The sequence below is a fragment of the Mytilus edulis genome, chromosome 3 (genome assembly GCF_963676685.1).
Source record: "Mytilus edulis chromosome 3, xbMytEdul2.2, whole genome shotgun sequence".
NCBI lineage: Eukaryota > Metazoa > Mollusca > Bivalvia > Mytilida > Mytilidae > Mytilus > Mytilus edulis.
Window position 1 is genome coordinate 56314248 of NC_092346.1, and position 20539 is coordinate 56334786.

Below are 20539 nucleotides of genomic sequence, written 5' to 3' on the forward strand. Positions count from 1 at the left end.
ACCAGCTCCAGTTCAAGTTTGCATGGGTTGTTTTAAAACACATAATGGCAATTTTATCAATCTAAATAAGAACAAGTACACTTTTACTTGGACTATTATACTAAGTTAGTATAATAGTCCCAGACTTTTAGTATAATATTTTATATGGTCGAATATGTGACCTCATATATATTAAACTTGAACTCTGCTATTGACATATCTGCTGAAATTTGATTACAAACTTCTACAATCACTAGATTTCAGAATTTATTTACTACTCTTCATAAATATTTCTTTATTTAAATTATAAACCGATTTGTTAATAATAATCTTAGATAGATTTTTGAAAATTTTAAATCCAGCACATTGTCTCCCTTCTTTAAATGCAAGATTGGATCATATCTAGTCCGGTATTGCATCTAAATTTATACTACTTTCACTTTCAATTTTGACATTTTGACCACGTTTCGAGACAACAAAAAAATTTGGGATGGACACCAGTAAGACGGTAGAGAAGTTCAAGAAATTTCTGTCACGTTTAAGCGACAAAGATGAACTTAAGTTTCTTGGATGGTTAAAGAATAATATAGATGGTAGGTAAAATGACACAATCATCAATCCTGCATGATTGAATTTGATGATTTGCCATTTGGTGCAATATTTCACACAGCTAAAAAGTTATATAGAAAACTATATACGTCAATTGAGGTACATCTATAATCCACCAATTGGTGGTTATTTCTGACCTGACAATTAGTCCATGTTCTGGGATATGCAATTTAATGTGAACTAATGTAAACAAATCCACTATGGAAGAAATAATCCTGAAAATGTTTATACCATGAACAATATTGATATCACTAAAGATGTACAAGAAAAGAATCTTGGAATTATTTTTCAAAACAATCTTATTCTTATATCAAGTAAAAAAAAAAATAGGCTGATTAACCAAACTTAATAAGCTTTAAAGATCTAATATATATATATACATTTTTAAGACTATACATTGCGTTGGTACGACCACACATGGACACACAATATGGTATCTACATTTGAGAAAAGATAAAATGCTGTAAAAAAGAGTGCAGATGAGAGCAACTTAATTGATTCCTGATATAAGACATTTAAGCTATGAAGACAGATTAAAAGTACTTAAACTACCTTCTTTTACTCACAGTAGGCAAAGAGGTGATATGATACAAGCTTTTAAGGGCATATAGTTACAGGGGAGGTAATGACGTTGCTAACGTAAATTGTTATTTCCGCAACATCAAACTATGACTTATCGGGAAAAAGTTTTCGACTGATTTTTATCATTCAAACGGTATCCGGTCGTTCCGGCCCCAAACCGATCCGGCCCCAAGTCAATCCGGCCCAAAGTCGATCCGGCCCAAGTCGATCCGGCCCACGTCGATCCGGCCCCAAGTCGATCCGGCCCCATAATAAAATATAAATTAACTATATTGATTTTGGAGGAATTTGTCACACATTTTAACAGTATAAATGGAATTTGAAAAAAGTGTCCCGATGACCGATGACAACAGGTCAGTGAAGTATTGGAGTACCAGTTAAAGAACTATTTTAAATCGGTACGAAAATGAGTATTATTGTGTCTGTTTGTATCGCAGTTTCTACATTTTTAAATTATGAAGTTATTTTCCATGATAACTTTTACTTTGAATTTCATGGCGATTTTTATTTTATTCAGTTCTCACACAGAATAGCTAAATAAATATTTACAGTCCAATGGACCTATAAAATTTAACGCATCATAATGACTTATTTAATCAAATCATTAGTCTATAATTGGTTTGTTTATTCAACAGTTGTCTGATGATTGTGAACTAAGGTAATGCCACTCGTAATCACTTAATTCAATCCAATGCTGATTAATTAAAGTTACGTAATCTGTTTTTCAACAAGGTCTTTATAGTTTGATCTTCTGGTTGGTGTAGATAATAATTATTTGTATTTTTTTCAGGTTACATCATAGGCTTCTATAACATATATAATGTTAGGAATATAATAGAATATAAGCATATTCTATTCTATAACACTTGGGTTTTTTTTTTGTAACATCAAATATAGTCAATATATTTTTCTTATTTTGACAATATTTTGAATAGTTGTGTGTAGATAAAAAAAAAAAAAAGTCATAAACGTTGGCAAATTGTCCGCCCTATTGGTCGATCGTTGGTGTTGGCTGCACAACATTGGCCCATTGTTGGCAAATTGTCGGTCCGTTGGTCGCAAGTTTATGTTGGCTGCACAACATTGGCCCAACGTTGGCAAATTGTCGGTACGTTGGTCGCACGTTGGTGTTGGCTAAACAACATTGGCCCAACGTTGGTCTGTTGTTGTAAATTCATATTATTATCTCATGTTAGTTATAAATAATCGGGCAAATGTTGGCATTATGTAAGTAGCAACATAGGGCCGATATGAAATTTTGTTAATAAAAATTGACTATGAAATATTTTACGCTTTATTTCTCTTGGGAGGCGGATAATTTCGATTGTTGCAGGCTTTATAAAAAGTTAATGTTATACCGATGTTAAAACGAAAAAAACAACAAAAAGAGAAAATCATGTCATCTGAGATTAAAAGAGAAAGAAAGTAACATCATGTGAGTTGTAACCATTTCTACACTCAACTGTCCTGCTTAACCTATCTAGCTGGGTGAAGTATAACCATTATGGTAAAGCATGCAATATGCTTTTTGCCTTGGCTTGTACCATGTGTATAGGCTAGGGAAAATATTAAAAAAGGAGTATTTTTTCTAACTATGGGAGAGTATCCATTATTCTTTATTGCAAGAAAATAACAAAGCAATGACACTGAATGCACGTTTTCTTCTTCTTCTTCTGTGAATTTTTTTAAGGACGGCTTTCCTAGTGGAAATTGCGCCCTATATGTTCCTAATGGGGTTTTTTTAACTAAAAAAAGAATCTACTTAATGTTTGTATGTACGTTTTCACTCTCTATAATATAATATCAGCACTCTTTTATAGAAAGGATTCGGCAGATTAATGTTGATGTCTGAATTCTTTTATATATGTTTTAATATAATTATACCCAATAATCTTGAAAACTTGTAATAAAAACATAATCAACCTAGTTGTTTTATACTCATATAAAGAAAATATTTTCCAAAGGCCTTTTTTATTTTTTTTTACCGTACACCTTTAACATTATAATAAAAATAATAAACATTTATGAATTACAATTAATATATATATATTTATTTTTATTCCTTAGAAATATATTTTTTATTGGGGCCGGATCGACTTAACATATGGGCCGGATCGACGTGGGGCCGGATCGACGTGGGACGGATCGACTTGGGCCGGATCGACGTGGGGCCGGATCGACCCGAAAGCATTCAAACTTATTTAACTTGAAAACGAGTTCATGGACCCCTCTTTTTTAAAATGCCATTTGGTTTCATCACGCAACAAGATTATGTGTGCCAATTTTCATGAAAACGTAAATAGTGCAATTTTTTTTAATTTGATAAATATACAGCAAAAAATTATGTTTTTATTCTACATTCATGAACATTTGATAAATATGAGTAATTTCTGAATAAAAAAATGTATAAATTTTTAGGATACTTATAAAATACAGAAATTACAAATTATTTAACAAAAAACAATTAGTGTTTATCTTTTAAAATAAAAAAGTTATGTCTTTCTTTGGAAAGGGAAAATACGGCCACAAATCCGAATTTTGAGCAAATATACAAAATTTCGACCTCATTTTACTCAAAAAGTAGCACATGAAGGTATATTTTTTATTACATATTTGATTTAATCAGGTAAAAAATAGTCTATATGGAAATTTTTATCAAAATATAAATATGGGATCAAAACTGTATCGTATGCCCTTAAAATTGTAAAAGGAATCGAAGATATCTTGAAAGATTTTTATCTGTCATCAGTACAAATACCTGTTGTCATATTTGGAAATTAGCAAAACCTAGACGTAACACTTCTTTTCATTTAAGACATTTTTCACAAACGTATTATTAATGATTGGAATAACCTACCCGTGGAAGTTATTTCTTCAAAAACTGTGGAAGCTTTTGAATGTATAATAGTTTATTTCAAACCAAAAGCAATACAGCTTATAGGTTTATCATAAATATGTACATGTATATAATAACAGAACAAATTTAAATACAATAGGAGGCAAGACTTCATAGTATAAATCATTCAGAAGATTGTCATGAAAATTTTATATCTGTGGCGTATTTCAGATATTTTCCTAAATTAGATAATTCCGAAACATTCTTTGTTGACAATAATTGAACTAATTTAAAAACAGATGCATTTGTATAATAATACCTTTTTATATACATTTTTCTAATATTGTCATATTTTGGACATTTTAGAATAAAATGAAACTCATCCTCGATGTCACCCTGGTTACATAAGATACATAATCTTTCATTTTTTGCTTTTTTAATGAATCTACCATATTCAATATTTAATTTGTGTGAACACAGTCTATACTTAGTTAAAAATCTAATACATTGTGGACTTAAGTTTTTTGTCAAATAAAACTGCAATTGAACATTATCCACAAGGTGTTTATAGATAGTACATTTTGATGATGAATCGAAAAAACATATTTCTTTCTTGAAGAAAATGGTCAATAAGCCTTTGTTTGAATAAAATAATAAATGCTTCTTCGCATACAACATTCTGTGCATACCACACATGTCCAAAACCTAGGCTAAGTAACATACATTTAACATTATTAACCCATGATGACTTATTTCCTGATTCACACTCATCATACATATCATTATATATAGCATTAAGAATACAATTTCTCGTCCGTAATAGACGAATCCAATATTTTAATATTTTTACTTTCCGAGATATCAATAAAGGAAATCTTCCCAACTCAGAATAAACCACTGCGGTAGCAGTGGACTTTTTAACTGTCAAAATATTTTTACTAAATTCTATATGAAGTTTTTCTATATGAGATGCATTATGAAAACCCCATATTTCACTTCCATATAATAAAACAGGTGATACATAGACATCAAATAAATACAATTTTGTTTGTACATTTAAACACATATGTTTTATTTTACCATACAACATTGATAAACATTTTCTGCCTTTGGCAGCAATATTTAACTGAGTTTGATTAAACTTTGCATTGTAATATAACATAACACCCAGATACAAATAATGATCAGCAACTTCAATAATTTCGCTATTATAAAACCATTTTTCATCGCTTCTTAATTTACCACAGTTTCTGAAAACAACCACCTTAGTTTTGCTTGTGTTTACAATAAGTTTCCACTTTTTACAATAATTATGTAGTGAATTCAACATATTTTGCAACCCATCAATAGTTTCGGAAAATATAACAGTGTCATCTGCATACATCAATAAAAACAATGAAAGTTCTTTTATGTCTACTGGTAGACATAAGCTATTAATAAACTCATTTTCAAAATCATTTAAAAACATTGAAAATAGTATAGGTGATAATGGTTCCCCTTGCAATACTCCTTTTTCTACAGAAAATATGTCAGAAAATTCACCTTTAAATTTTACACAGCTCATAGAAATATCATATAAAGATTTAATAATTGAAAAAAGTTTACCACTAATACCACATTTTGCAAGCTTATAATATAAAAAATTTCTATTCAAGTTGTCAAAAGCACTTTTATAATCTATAAAACAACAATAAAGTTTTTTCTTCAATCCCAAATATTTAGTAATAATTGATTGTAAGGCAAAAATAGCATCAGTTGTGCCATGACCGGATCGAAACCCAAACTGAGCATCAGTTAAAATGTCATTTTCATTAGCCCACAATGTAAGCCTTTCATTAATAATAGTAGTAAAAAGTTTGCAGAAACAACTGCTTAGTGTTATACCTCTATAATTATCAGTAACATTTACATTATTTTTTTTATGCACAGGAATAAGTATTCCTTTACACCACTGTTTCGGCATATATCCAGTTTCAAAAATTACATTAAACAATTGCACAATTAAAGGTACGAGAATGTCTTTAAAATGTATAAAATACTCATTTAACAAATTGTCAGCACCTGGCGATTTGTTACATTTTAACTTCAACAAAATTTTACATACTTTTTCTTGAGTAATAGAGGCATCAAGTTCGTTATACACACATTCTTGGTTATCAACTTCAACTTCATCGGTTATATTAGGACTGGTTTCAGCAGTTAGGTTTTTGAGATGATTATAAAAATCTGACGACTTTAAATTACAATTAGTGTTCTTCTTTCCTTTTTTAAATACATCAAAAAACTGTTTCGGATTATGTTTTCGCCAATAGTCAATTTGGTTTCCTTCATATCTCAAGTAGTTTCGTTTAACGCGATTTTCATACGATTTGTAGTTCTTTTTTGACTCAATCAGAATTTGGCGATTCAAATTATTTCTGTTCCTATTGAAACGCCTAATATTACATTGATATATATAATACAGTTCTTTGCATCTATCGTAGAACCATGGTTTATTTGGCAGTGAGTTTTTATTACTTTTAATGTTCGTAGCATTCCTTTTAATACAATAACGTTTTTCACAAAATGGTTTGAAGACAGTATTCAATGTTTCAGTAAGTTTTATAACAGTATTCTCAATACTTTGTTCTGTACACACCATTTGCTCAACGTTACTGCTCATTGTGTCCATATGACTAATCAAACTAGTTTTCATTTCCGTAATTTTGTCCGGATCCCATCTGTATGTGCTGTGAAAAATATTATCATCACTTGAATTGAATGTTTTTATACCAGAATCGGCTATTTCTAGAGTTAAACGAACCGGTGCATTGGGAGTCAGTCATGTATTAGTTAAGTAATTGATGAGGACACAAATAGTTTTCTGTATAACTTTTTAGTTGTGTGAAATATTGCACCAAATCATGCAGAATTGATGATTGTATCGGTTTTGAAAGTGTACCAAAATATGGTGGGTTAAAAAGGATAGGATCCTTCCATATGAGCCCCAAAACAATCTTACAGGTATCTTACAGGTAGTTTATCTAAAATCCACATGCACTTGTTATTATGGGTGCAATCAACAGTTTTTTTCTATGACGTCATATTTTGAGGGACCATGTATAAGTGACCCTTAGTGGTGGACTGATTAATAAAGATACCTGTATAAAACTAGATATCACTGGAATCAGAATGTTCTCTAGTTTATAATGGAATAAAAAAAAAGTGTACTTTTAATAGTTTAAAAAAGTTTTATCCAGAGAAACTGGGAAAAACATTGCCTATAAATTTAAGCTTAAAAAACCTGAAATCAGGTCATGTGCACACCCCTGAAGACATGATACCTGCACATTTTTCATAATCAAAGGTGTATGAATTTCATAGATTTTTACCTGGTCTTTCAAAAAATTCATGCTTCAGGCTACGTTCGCCTGCTCCGAAAAGAGCTACAGTGGCTGCAAATAAGTTTTGAATTTTCACTGCCAAAAAAAACAGACTGTTTACAGGGTTGTCTCCCCTCAAAACATGAATATTTAATCTAATTATTTAAATTATTTTAATCATTCAACCTGTTTTAATTGAAGTTAATTAACATATCTTTACAACCAAATACAAAAAACATGATACTTTTTCACCAATTATGTTGATAAAAAGGGACTTCCCTCCATGTCTATTTTTAGTTGGGGAATAACCCCTAGTTTTTTATACGAAACTGTTTATAGCACCCTATGTAATGCCTTATCACAGGCACTTGTTTTCTATCCATGGCAAGATCTACTATCCCTATATATGGATAGTAGATCTTGCCATGGATAGAAAACAAGTGCCTGTTCTTTGCACCTGATCTTTTTGTATATAACTTTGTAAATAAATACACGTTCGCTAGTAGTGTTTATGAAACTTGTTTGGTTGTTCATCTTTTTTCTGTGTTATGTTGAGGTTTTTTCCCTACTTATAAAATGATTGTATTTGATTGTCGCTTAATAATCTTCTTATGCAATAATTGTGGATACTCTTTCTTTGACTGCAATCCAATATATATGCTGCAATATAATGAGTGAATGTAGGAAAATACATCCCCTTATCAAATAAACAAAAGAAGCCTAAATTCTCTCCAGTTAAATTTTTATTTCCTGGCATTTCTGACATTAAAGTAAATCCCTGTTTTATCTGTGTATATGTACATATGGCTCTTAACTTATGTACTGTAAAACCAAAATCAGGTCACTCTTTCCTTGACTTTGACCCCTATGATAATAACATTGTCTGATTTGTGTTTGGTGCATAACTTTGCAAACTTTGGTACCATGGCCCTTAGATTAACAAAACTTTGTAGGCAAAAGCTTCATCCCCATCATAATAAAACATTGTCTGATTTGTAACCCAAACAGAGGCAATGATTATATAAAACGAAGGCTGAAATCTTAAAATCTCAAAATGTCATTGACTCAATACTGAATTTAACAGAGGCATTAAACTGACTATGACTTTAACCCCTTCGATAGTTGGACATTCTTTGATTTTACAACCTCACATGGATGTCATGATCAAATAAAACGAATGGCTGGAAGCTGAAATGTCAAAATGGCATTGTGTCAAGTCTGTTGTGTCACAGCAAGAACTAAAATGCATGAAGTTGGGAGGAAATTAGCACCAATTTTGAATATTAGTGTGAACAACTTTTATGGAATTGTGCCCCTTCTATATGTAAAACTGCATGGTCAGCACAATCAACCCTACTTTTCTTGTAACATTTGTTATTAAATTCATCAAAAAAATAAAAAAAAAATATCCTCAAAGGTATTGAAAGAGTTTGAAAATCAAAGATGGTCAACTATTTGCACAGGATTTATATCTTTGGAAATTGAAATAAATAGACACAAATGTAGGTTTTTACATGTGATTTAATTTGTTATTTAACTATGTTTAATGTACAGGTTGGCCACCACAACAGTACAAAATGTGCATTGGACCAAATTTGAAATACATGTGAAGAAGTATTCCTTAACAACTGCTACAAATAAAAATGCATGGCTGATGATTTGATTGTCCTTCTTTAGATTTGTGTTTTTTTTGGTTATAATTTGAAATTCAAAATTGTTGCCTTTATGATATAAAGTATCAAATAGGAGTTATGATACATTATGTAAATAGTTACTGATTACAAAAATGATATGAATTAAGATGTTGGGTATACAAAAATTTATCATATGTTTAGTAGTAAATACAGTAGTTTTGCATATGTGATAAATAGCCTGCTGTTTAATCCATATCGTGCAACTTTGATGCGCACCCTTTATCGCATACCCTTTATCACACCCATACTTTTTTTTGGCTTAAGAAAAATTTTCCTCAAAATAGGTAAATTTTTTGAATTACGTCATTGTTTGGTATGTGACGTCACGAACGTCGAGTTTTCATATTGTATGTGACGTCACGAACGTCAAGTTTTCATATTTTTTGGGACTCTAAATGCAACTATGAAAAATACAAAACACACAAATTAATACAATAATAAACAAAATATTTTTAAAACAACAGCACGCAAATTGTAAGGTAACCCAGGTGCTTCGGATAAGTAATTGAGCAGTTCTTTTAAGGCCTTTGAAACAAGACAAAAGTAGAACTGAAGGTAACCCAGTGCTATGGATCAGAACACAGTTCATATAATATAATACTCTTCTGTTGAAATATATGATAAAGTGTATAATACATGGCAAAATCCGTATCACATGCCGTATCACCCTCGACCAATATCATCCCTCGGGCCTAAAGGCCCTTGGGCTGATATTGATGTCTCGGGATGATACGACATATGATACGGATTTTGCCATGTATTATTCTCTATGATATGAATTAAGATGTTGAGTATACAAAAATAAAAAAAAGCAACCCTAGACTCTGGGTTTACTTGTGCCTACAGTCTTCTGTCTCCTTTGATATATAATTAGACACAGAAACAAATATTTTTTCTTATGAAATTATAGATTTAGTAAATGAAGCTAGAGATACAAGTGGCAATGAAAATGATGTTATACTAGACTGCCTAAGAGATGACATACGACAGAGTTTACCACAGAATGCAGTGTCTGCAACTGAAAACATACAGACACCAACTATTGGTATGGTAGGTAAACTGTACTTTATATAACCACTAGGGTTTAACAGGGTTTCTTGACTTCAACTCCTCACTTTAGAAATGGAGCAGCAGAAAATTGGGTACACTTTGAATTTAAACTAGATTTTGTTATACTTAGGAAAAGGGCTATCCTTTTTTCAACATTTTAGAAAAAGATGGACACATGCATTTCTTGTGCTGGATTGGTATGTGTATACAATATGATAGATATCATGAAATAAAATGCATGTTTTACTGTTCAGAAATGAACCACTTATTTATATTTTCCAATTTGCTTTTTGTTATGGTGGTATGATTCATGTGACCAAAATGCTTAAATAGTAGCAATCTTGTTTTGAATTTTTTTTCTTTCAGATTTATATTCAGACAACTTGTGCAGGATATTTACAGAATAATGACTTACTGTTTAACTTGGAATAAAAATACTAATTCTATTTATATTTTAGAACAGTGACTGTGATTCTGCTACCACAGTCCATGTTGATGCTTTTCTGTATGACGAGGAAACAGTAGATGATTTGTGTGATGAAGGCAAAATGAGCAGAAACTATTGCGTGAAATGTGGCTCACATGATGTTAAACCTCTCAGTAAGCATTAATTATATTTTTAGTTTTACAAATTCTATACTTAAAAAAACTGAAAATGTTGGTTTTATTTTAACTATCTCTTTATTATTTACATAGAATGTAGGATAAAAAGTTATCCAACCACAAACTTATTAAATACTAACAACATATTGTGTTCAAAATTATTTTTTATCAAGTTTAAGTATATAAGGAAAGTGACATATTGTATTTGTTGGCAGTGTCTGTTTTGTTATACCTTATAACTGAACTGAGGAAGAAAACATATGATATGTTATAATTAACAAGAGTGCACACACTGAAATGTCTCACCTACTTAACTGACCATTGCTTTTATGTTCATAGTCATAAATATAAAGCTTTACTACAATTATCTCATAACCTTAGCATGATCCAAGAAAATGAGATCAAGGTCAGATAAACCAAACAGGAAATACATGTACCTATTGCTGATAGTTAAAAAAAACCCCAACCAAAACACAAAAACCTAACACTGAGCAATGAACCAGGAAAATGAGGCCAAGGACAATGGTCACATGACAGACAGAGACTTCATAATTAAAGGCATCTATATACAAAGTATGGAGCATCCAGGTCTTCCATCTTCTGAAATATGAAGCTTTTTATATGTTAGTTGAAGCTGCCACTGCTGCTACCGAATTACAATCCCTGTGTTGAGCTTTTTGCGACAAAATTCCTAGGCTCAACATTAACTCCAAAAGATGGCATTTTGCTTTGTTATTTGATATTTAATTAGTTTAAACATATTTATTTATAGTGGATTGGGAAACAAGTTTTGCAACTTATATAAATCCCTTTCCACTTTGTGGGTGCGGTTGCTGCCTTGTAGCGGCATTAGCCATTTGAAACCACACAATTGATGTGAGTACCATAACGTAATTGAGTGATGGAATTGTTAATTCATATATGAAGTAAAAATAAATACACTTATTTCCAGCTTTTATAACACATTCAGCATCAGTACCACAGATTAAATACATATACCAGTATCTGTTACCTGAATTAAGAGGTAAAACAGTTGTAGATGTTGGATCAAGGACAGGAGCAGTTTTATATGGGGTAGGTACAAACTTTAATGTTCTATATAAAGATTGCCAAAAAAAGCCTCATAGATTTAAATGTTATTTATTTGTGCTGTAATTGACATGTTTTAAATGAAGAATGGTTATGCTTTGCATTAGTGTTTCGTAACAAACTAATTTGAAGACTATTTTGTCTTGTTTCAGGGTACTGGAATGATAAAAAAACCAAACTGTTTTAGTATGTTGACAAAACGAGTCACTTTATTTTGGCTATAAACTTAGATCAATCAATTTACTTGTATTTGACAAAATTTACTTTTCAATTATAGATAGAAATAAAAAGGTCGATTGACATTTGTATGGTTATGTTAATATAATATAACATAAATTGAGCAACAATTTAATCGTGTTTGCAGGGTTATGTCACTTGGGCAATTTGAGGAAAATCACAACTGATATAGAACCAGTATCAATAGATAGTTAGTTGAAAGGTATTATAATTGGGAATCTAGAAAGAAACATATAGTAGAGTACAGGCCAGACATATGAAATGAATTCTAGTTCTATGCCATAGTTTGTATTATATTTTATAATTGCAATGTAAATGATAATAGGCAGTGGAAACTTTAAAAGTACTCACCATAAATTGTCTTTCATTATTACTTTTAGGGTTATATATTTAGTAATGCAGAGAAAATGATAGGCATAGAAATTGATGTCAGTTTTTGTGAGTTACAACAGAGAATGGTTGACAAATACAAAATGACAGATAGAGTTCAGGTATGGTTACTTTCAATTACACAAGTTGTGTTATAAGTGATGTTTTATATTCCCTTTAAAGGGAGCATCCATGAAAGGACATGCTTTTTTTTTGACAAATTTACAACATTGAATGTGTATGATATATATAAAACAAAACAAACAAAAAGCTTTTGTTTCTATACCTCATGTGCTTTTGTCAATGTAATTACACCACAATAAAACTACAAAAAGAAGCTTTCAATTCTTAAAAAGTCGCGTTGGGATTGAGAAATCTTTTAAAGAGAAAGAGTACTTTTAGCATGATATATGTAATGTCACTCTATTTCTTTACTGTGAATGACAAATTATTTCCATGAATAATGAATTAATGACCAGTCTAAATTAAGAAGATGTGGTATGGTATCCAATGAGAAAACGAGTAATGAAGCAGATTTAAGCACATAAAGCTTACCATAAGCCTTCAACAATGAACAAAACCCATACTATATAGCCATCTTCAAAAGCTCTGACATGACAAAATGTAAAACACTTTAAAAAAAAAAACCAGCATGATTTATGAACCCAAAAAAATATATGAAAAACTAATATGACAGACAGCAACAAACGAAAATCACTGTATTACAGGCTTCTGACTTTGGACAGGCTCATCTAGAATGTGGCAGGGTTAAATGTGTTTGAGAGAGCTCAACACTTCCTCATACCTGAAACAATGGTGTAACAGCACAACATTAGAACAAAGTAATAAAATCAGTTTGGAATGGGTTGGCTCATCAGAACAGCACTTAATTACATAAATACAAAAGATGAAAAGCACCAATTTAAGAGTACTCAGAGTTACTGAAAGCTTTTTCATAGCATGTAACAACCAATAAATAAATCAGGTTAAGTTTAACATATTGCAAATAATATATATCAAGAATTAACTACCATGCTATATTTTTTGTAGATTCTACATAAGGATGTTTTAAATTGTACTGATGTGATTAAGAAAGGTAGGTCATAACAACAATGCATGGATTATGATAGATTCAATTAAACATAATTATTTTAGTTATAGTAAACAAATGATTGATGTTGTGATTTTTGTGGCAGGTTATATTTTTATAGACTGTGTTCACCGACTAGTTTCATAAGCTATATACACAAATTGGCAATTTGAATTTGTATTACAATGAAAGAATTTGAACCAATTTGCACACAACGAATATATGTCTAAAAGCAGAGAATAGAGTGAGTGGTGTACTGAAATTTGGAAGTCTCTAAACTGTTGATTCCAATGGGTTTTAGCGCTCTGAGTTGGAGGATCCAATAATCCTCTCTTTTACTCCTAAGGACGTCTGACGTGTGGTCATTAGGATCGTTCCAGAGGACTTCGATGATTTCGAAAGACATATGGTGAATGTTGTGCCCTGTCTGTCTTATATGTCTAAAAGCACTTTTGTTAACTTTTTTGGTTGAATTGTGACAGTTTTTGCAGTCAATTTGATGTTTTACCTCCTGCTTACCTAAAACTCTAACTTTTTTAAAAATGTTAAACATATACATAAAACAACATTCACAATAAATCTTGCTTTAATTCTTTTCTTTTATTTACAGTGTTCCTCATTGTTTGTTTTCTTTTGTTTCAGCTGACATCATTGTTCTAAATAATGTGTTTGAGTTTTTCATGCCCAAAGAAATTCAAGAAAGGTAAAATTAGTTTTAAATGTCTTTTTATGTATTCCCATTTTATCTTATATTTGTAGTAAATATAACCATAAGAAATAATGTTTAACATGATTAATTCCCCTAATAATTGTTCCAGTAGGATAAAAACAAACTTGTATGAACTACTTATAAAACTGAAAATGTGTATGAATAAAGGAGATGTGGAATTGTTGTGTGTACATCATTAAACCAACAACTCAAATGAGGGGGGATCGGACCTTTATCGGTACTCCTGGATCGGATGTTTTTAAGCTCGGGATTTCGGGATTGACCCTTCGGGATCAGGGAATTCTTATTTTGAATTTCGAGATGTCAGGATTTAAATTAACGACCTGGGGATATCGTGTTTTTAAGTCAGGGATTTCGGGATCAGGACCCCTCCTAACCCCCCTCTCAAATTCAGTGAAAATATTAAGGTCATTATACAGTCTTTACAAATGATCTAGTGATCTCATCTGATATCAACAACAAGGCACACTTCATGCCTGTTTGTAGTTATTTTACATATGTATTGATTATATTTCAGGATTTGGAACTATTTGTACGACACTTTAAAGAAATCAGGAACTATTATTGTGACAATACCTAGCATAGAAGATTCTATATCACCTCTACAGGTATGAAATACAATACAAGATCAAACCTACTAGGGTGTTTCGTAGTTGTTTTATAATGCTTTTCTGTATTTTTATGCCCCACCTACAATAGTAATGGGGCATTATATTTTCTTTTCTGTGCGTCCATTCGTTCATCTGTCATGTTTGTCCCTTTTGTTCATTTTCTGTCCATCCATCCATACGTCTGTCCTGCTTCAGGTTAAAGTTTTTGATCAAGGTAGTTTTTGTTGAAACTGAAGTCAAATCAACTTGCAACTTAGTACACATGTTCCCTATGATATGATCTTTCTAATTTAATGCCAAATGAGAGTTTTTACCCCAATTTCACTGTCCTCTGAACATAGAAAATGATAGTGTGAGTGGGGCAATCGTGTACTATGGACACATTCTTGTTTAAGTATATCTTGCAACAGAGTCTACCAATATAAATGTATTCACAGATATGATGCTGGAATGGGTAACCTTTTTATAGGACAATTATATTGATTGGTTGAAATTAATCAAGGTAATATGTCAATGGGTCAGTTGTTTTCATCTTTTGATCAGACCTCTCAGTATATACTGTGCACCAATCCTTGTATCAAATTAATATGGATTATCCCCACTTATGTATCTGTTAAAACTTGAACAGCACAATATGAATAACCCTTTTAAATAGATTAAGATGTCACAGATGGAATAAGCGATAACGGACAAATATATGAACGTGTTGTGAATCTGCAACAAAAAATACATATTTTGATTTTTACAAAACTTCAATAATTGAATGAGGTTATTAAATAAATCTCAGCAGCACGTCTGCATATCTTGACTTACATCTGATATGTTGGGTCACTAAAGCTAAATTTCGATTGAATCATCCTTAGATTATTTAGTCAATATTCGTAGCTACTGCTGACACATTAACATGCTATATAGACTGATTCATATGTCATTCTTCCTTTTTTTTGAAGACCAAGGTTGATTTGGACAAGTGGGTGAAAAAGATAGATACTTCAGCCACACTTCCTCAGGCCAATCTGTTGTTATATGGAGATGAACATCATGAGGACTCAGATTTGGAAAATATTTTTGTGTATAAAATCTTATAATAAAACACTATTATTAGAGAAAAAAATAGACATCAATAAAGTTATTTCAATTCCAAAGTTTATTTTTCAGCGAATTCTCTGAAAATCTTTTATCAGTTTATCAGAATGGATAAAAACATTGAAGTTAAATATTAAGAGCTAATGATCATGTCTTTGATTTGATAAGGAATCATGTTGATTCTTTTGAGGTATAGAACCACTAATTCAGACCAAGTCGGAAAGAACATACAAGAAAGTAGTACATATTTTAAACAAATTAGTTCCTATGCATAGCTGTATCTTTGTCAATAGCGGATATATTTGGGTAGTTTTTGTATCAAATGAAAGCTTGGGGACTTGGGATCACTGTAGAACCCTTGTTGAAAGATTTATTTGAATAATAAAGAAGTTAATGAAATAATGATAGGAGGGCACATATGGCCTGTTGTTCAGATTTGAAGTTCCTGTACTGTCAAACTTCCGGGAACCAGTACGCTCTAATATGCAATTAAATTACACGGTGACCTATAGTTGTTAAATACATCATAAAAGACCTAAAACAGAAAATGACATACATAATCATGGCTAAAATTAAATTACCATTATTTCCTAAAAGGTTTGAGCCACCTACCTTTTGTGGTCATAAACCTTGTGTTTAAATTACACGGTGACCTATAGTTGTTAATGTCTGTGTCATTTTGGTCTCTTGTGGACAGTTGTCTCATTGGCAATCATACCACATCTTCTTTTTTATAATTAAAGGTATGTTGATTTTTTCAGCACAAGTTAGGATAAGGTACAGTTTTGTCATTAAATAACTACCACTTTATTTGAACTTAAGATACAGTAGCAATTAATGCTTGAAATTGCAGAATTTAACATAGAAAGCAATGGGGCTATAAATTAGTGGTTTTATACCTTGAGAAGTATCAGTCATTAAAAAACAATAGAATTTCTTGATTAAAATCTTTAATTGTGCATTTGTATGAAAGATGTGGGGTATATATATCTATAAAGCAGCAACCCAACAATGGCAAACAAAAAAAGTAAGAAGGTACTTTGAATTTAGTTGTTTTGATAAATAATAACTCATTTTCTTTAAGCTACATTAATGCAGTGTGAACAAGCACAAGGGGTCTGGATTGGTGCATTGTACATCTATTCTAGAACATCTATCACTATAAGTTTATCAATGTCTAATTTCATGCGTTTTTTATACGACCGCAAAATTTGAAAAAATTTTCGTCGTATATTGCTATCACGTTGGCGTCGTCGTCGTCGTCGTCGTCGTCGTCGTCCGAATACTTTTAGTTTTCGCACTCTAACTTTAGTAAAAGTGAATGGAAATCTATGAAATTTTAACACAAGGTTTATGACCACAAAAGGAAGGTTGGTATTGATTTTGGGAGTTTTGGTCCCAACATTTTAGGAATTAGGGGCCAAAAAGGGCCCAAATAAGCATTTTCTTGGTTTTCGCACTATAACTTTAGTTTAAGTTAATAGAAATCTATGAAATTTTGACACAAGGTTTATGACCAAAAAAGAACGGTTGGGATTGATTTTGGGAGTTTTGGTTTCAACAGTTTAGGAATTAGGGGCCAAAAAAGGGCCCAAATAAGCATTATTCTTGTTTTTCGCACAATAACTTTAGTTTAAGTAAATAGAAATCAATGAAATTTAAACACAATGTTAATGACTACAAAAGGAAGGTTGGTATTGATTTTGGGAGTTTAGGTCCTAACAGTTTAGGAATTAGGGGCCAAAAAGGGACCCAAATAAGCATTTTTCTTGGTTTTCGCACCATAACGTTAGTATAAGTAAATAGAAATCTATGAAATTTATAATTTTTATGACCATAAAAGGAAGGTTGGTATTGATTTTGGGAGTTTTGGTCCCAACAGAATAAGGGGCCCAAAGGGTCCAAAATTAAACTTTGTTTGATTTCATCAAAATTGAATAATTGGGGTTCTTTGATATGCCGAATCTAACTATGTATGTAGATTCTTAATTTTTGGTCCCGTTTTCAAATTGGTCTACATTAAGGTCCACAGGGTCCAAAATTAAACTTAGTTTGATTTTAACAAAAATTGAATCCTTGGGGTTCTTTGATATGCTGAATTTAAAAATGTACTTAGATTTTTAATTATTGGCCTAGTTTTCAAGTTGGTCCAAATGGGGGTCCAAAATTAAACTTTGTTTGATTTCATCAAAAATTGAATAAATGGGTTCTTTGATATGCCAAATCTAACTGTGTATGTAGATTCTTAATTTTTGGTCCAGTTTTCAAATTGGTCTACATTATAAGGTCCAAAGGGTCCAAAATTAAACTAAGTTTGATTTTAACAAAAATTAAATTCTTGGGCTTATTTGATATGCTTTATCTAAATATGTACTTTGATTTTTGATTATGGGCCCAGTTTTCAAGTTGGTCCAAATCAGGATTCCATATCAAGTATTGTGCAATAGCAAGAAATTTTCAATTGCACAGTATTGCACAATAGCAAGAAATATCTATTTGCACAATATTGTGCAATAGCAATTAATTTTCAATTGGAGTTTCTTTCTTTGTATAGAATAGTAGTTGATAATATATGTTGGAAATTTGCCAGACATGACTATGATGTCATTTTCTATTTTTATTTGCCAATAACTTTATGTAAATAACTACATTGGAAATTTGCCAATATAAAATGTTGCTGATGAAGCTTTTTTTCCTTATCTTATCTAAAATGTTTTTAGATAATGTATGTTGGACATTTGCCAGACATGACTATGATGTCATTTTCTATTTTTATTTGCCAATAACTTTATGTAAATAACTTTATTGGAAATTTGCCAATATAAAATGTTGCTGATGAAGTTTTTTTTATTGTTTTATACAATAAACAATGTATATTCACTTTTACTACCAACCAATCTTTACCATTCAGTGATAACAGGCACTTTATTTTACATTTTAATATTTTATGATGTATTTAAAAGAGTAGTTATTGTTGCAAACTCCATTAGAAATTTGAATTGATATCAGTTTTGGAAAAAGGGAAACGGGGATGTGAAAAAAAAGGGGGGGGGGGGTTTAAATTTTTCTCATTTCAGATTTCATAAATAAAAAGAAAATTTCTTCAAACATTTTTTTGAGAGGATTAATATTCAACAGCATAGTGAATTGCTCAAAGGGGCAACAACAAAAAAGTTCATTAGACCACATTCATTCTGTGTCAGAAACCTATGCTGTGTCAACTATTTAATTTTAGATTTAAAAAGTTTGAAGAAGAAATCTTTAATTGATTTGTAAAATCTTGACATTTGTTTTGTGTAAAAAAAAACCATGTAATGTCAAAAATTTGATCACAATCCAAATTCAGAGCTGTATCACGCTTGAATGTTTTGTCCATACTTTCCCCAACTGTTCAGGGTTCGACCTCTGCGGTCGTATAAAGCTGCGCCCTGCGGAGCACCTGGTTGTTAAATGACCAAAAAAAATTGTCGTAGTCGTCCGATAAACATTTGATTTTCGTACAATAACTTTAGTATAAGTTATGAAATCTATGAAATTTAAACACAAGGTTTATGACCACAAAAGGTAGGTGGCTCAAACCTTTTAGGAAATAATGGTAATTTAATTTTAGCCATGATTATGTATGTCATTTTCTGTTTTAAGACTTTTACGATGTATTTAAATGAGTTATTATGGTTGCAAAATTTAAAAGAAATTGGAGGGGGCGGTCAATTCGCAACAGCATAGTGTATTGCACAAAAGCAAAAAATGAATGTAAATTCAAATCACATAACCAATTCAAGTTCTTTGACTCGGTTATTCTGTGTCAGAAACCTATTATGTGTCAAATATTTAATTACAATCCAAATTCAAACCTGTATCAAGTGTTAATATTGTGTCCATTTTTGTTACAACTGTTCAGGATTGGACCTCTGAGGTCGTAACAAGCAGCCCTAGGTGAAACAATTTATTACACCTACAATGAATGTCCCTGATAGTTGCATAGTATTACATGTATGCTTTTCTGGAATTAATTGCTTAGGGTCAAGTTTTACAAATATAAACATGTAAAAAGATAAAAGAGCAAGACATTCCATATTTTGTATACATGGATTCCTTGTGGTTCAAGTATGGCAAATGTCAGTTAATGTTTTCTTCTCTTTCATAATTAAATCATTTTATAAAATTGCACCAGGTGACTTATTAATCAGAAAACCTAGTGCATTTTGCATGGCAGTATAAACAAAAATGAACTTGTTGGGAAAACTTTAGTTGGAAAATAGATTTTTTTTTAGGTGTACATACCAGTTTTATCAGACTTTACCTCTTTTTCATTGTTCAATGATTCAAAGTTTTTTGTTGTGATTATGGCAATCTTTCTGTTTATATAATTAAATTAATATTTTCAATATATATTTGGTTGAATTATTATACTGTGTACATGCCTGTCAGATTAGTATCACATCATCTTGTCAGTTATGTGGGGGTCTCATTTATAGTGGGTTCCGATCTCGGATCCTGCTTACTGTTTTGTTAAGATTCCCGTATCCCGCTTACACTATGTATGTAAGCAATTCTCATTTTTTTGTCATTTCCCTGGTCCCGCAAGACATCATTTCCCGTTTTCACGACA

General features: G+C 31.2%; 1 protein-coding gene across 1 annotated transcript; it reads left to right on the forward strand.

Moving 5' to 3' along the window:
* The first annotated feature begins 406 nt into the window (after positions 1–406).
* On the forward strand, positions 407–15986 carry LOC139514370 (uncharacterized). The gene is made up of 9 exons (XM_071303500.1): positions 407–572; positions 9973–10112; positions 10571–10712; positions 11668–11789; positions 12422–12532; positions 13461–13506; positions 14143–14203; positions 14748–14838; positions 15792–15986. Exons 1-9 carry the CDS (start codon positions 470–472, stop codon positions 15927–15929), a joined length of 954 nt encoding a protein of 317 aa, XP_071159601.1. The 5' UTR covers positions 407–469; the 3' UTR covers positions 15930–15986.
* Positions 15987–20539: the final 4553 nt, after the last annotated feature.

What these genes read in the sequence shown, in the direction of transcription:
- LOC139514370 (XM_071303500.1), top strand. Translation starts at nt 470, where the DNA reads ATGGACACCAGTAAGACGGTAGAGAAGTTCAAGAAATTTCTGTCACGT. An exon ending in AAATGACAGATAGAGTTCAG is followed by an intron (nt 12,533 to 13,460) that starts GTATGGTTACTT and finishes TATTTTTTGTAG; the next exon opens with ATTCTACATAAGGATGTTTT. An exon ending in TACTGATGTGATTAAGAAAG is followed by an intron (nt 13,507 to 14,142) that starts GTAGGTCATAAC and finishes CTTTTGTTTCAG; the next exon opens with CTGACATCATTGTTCTAAAT.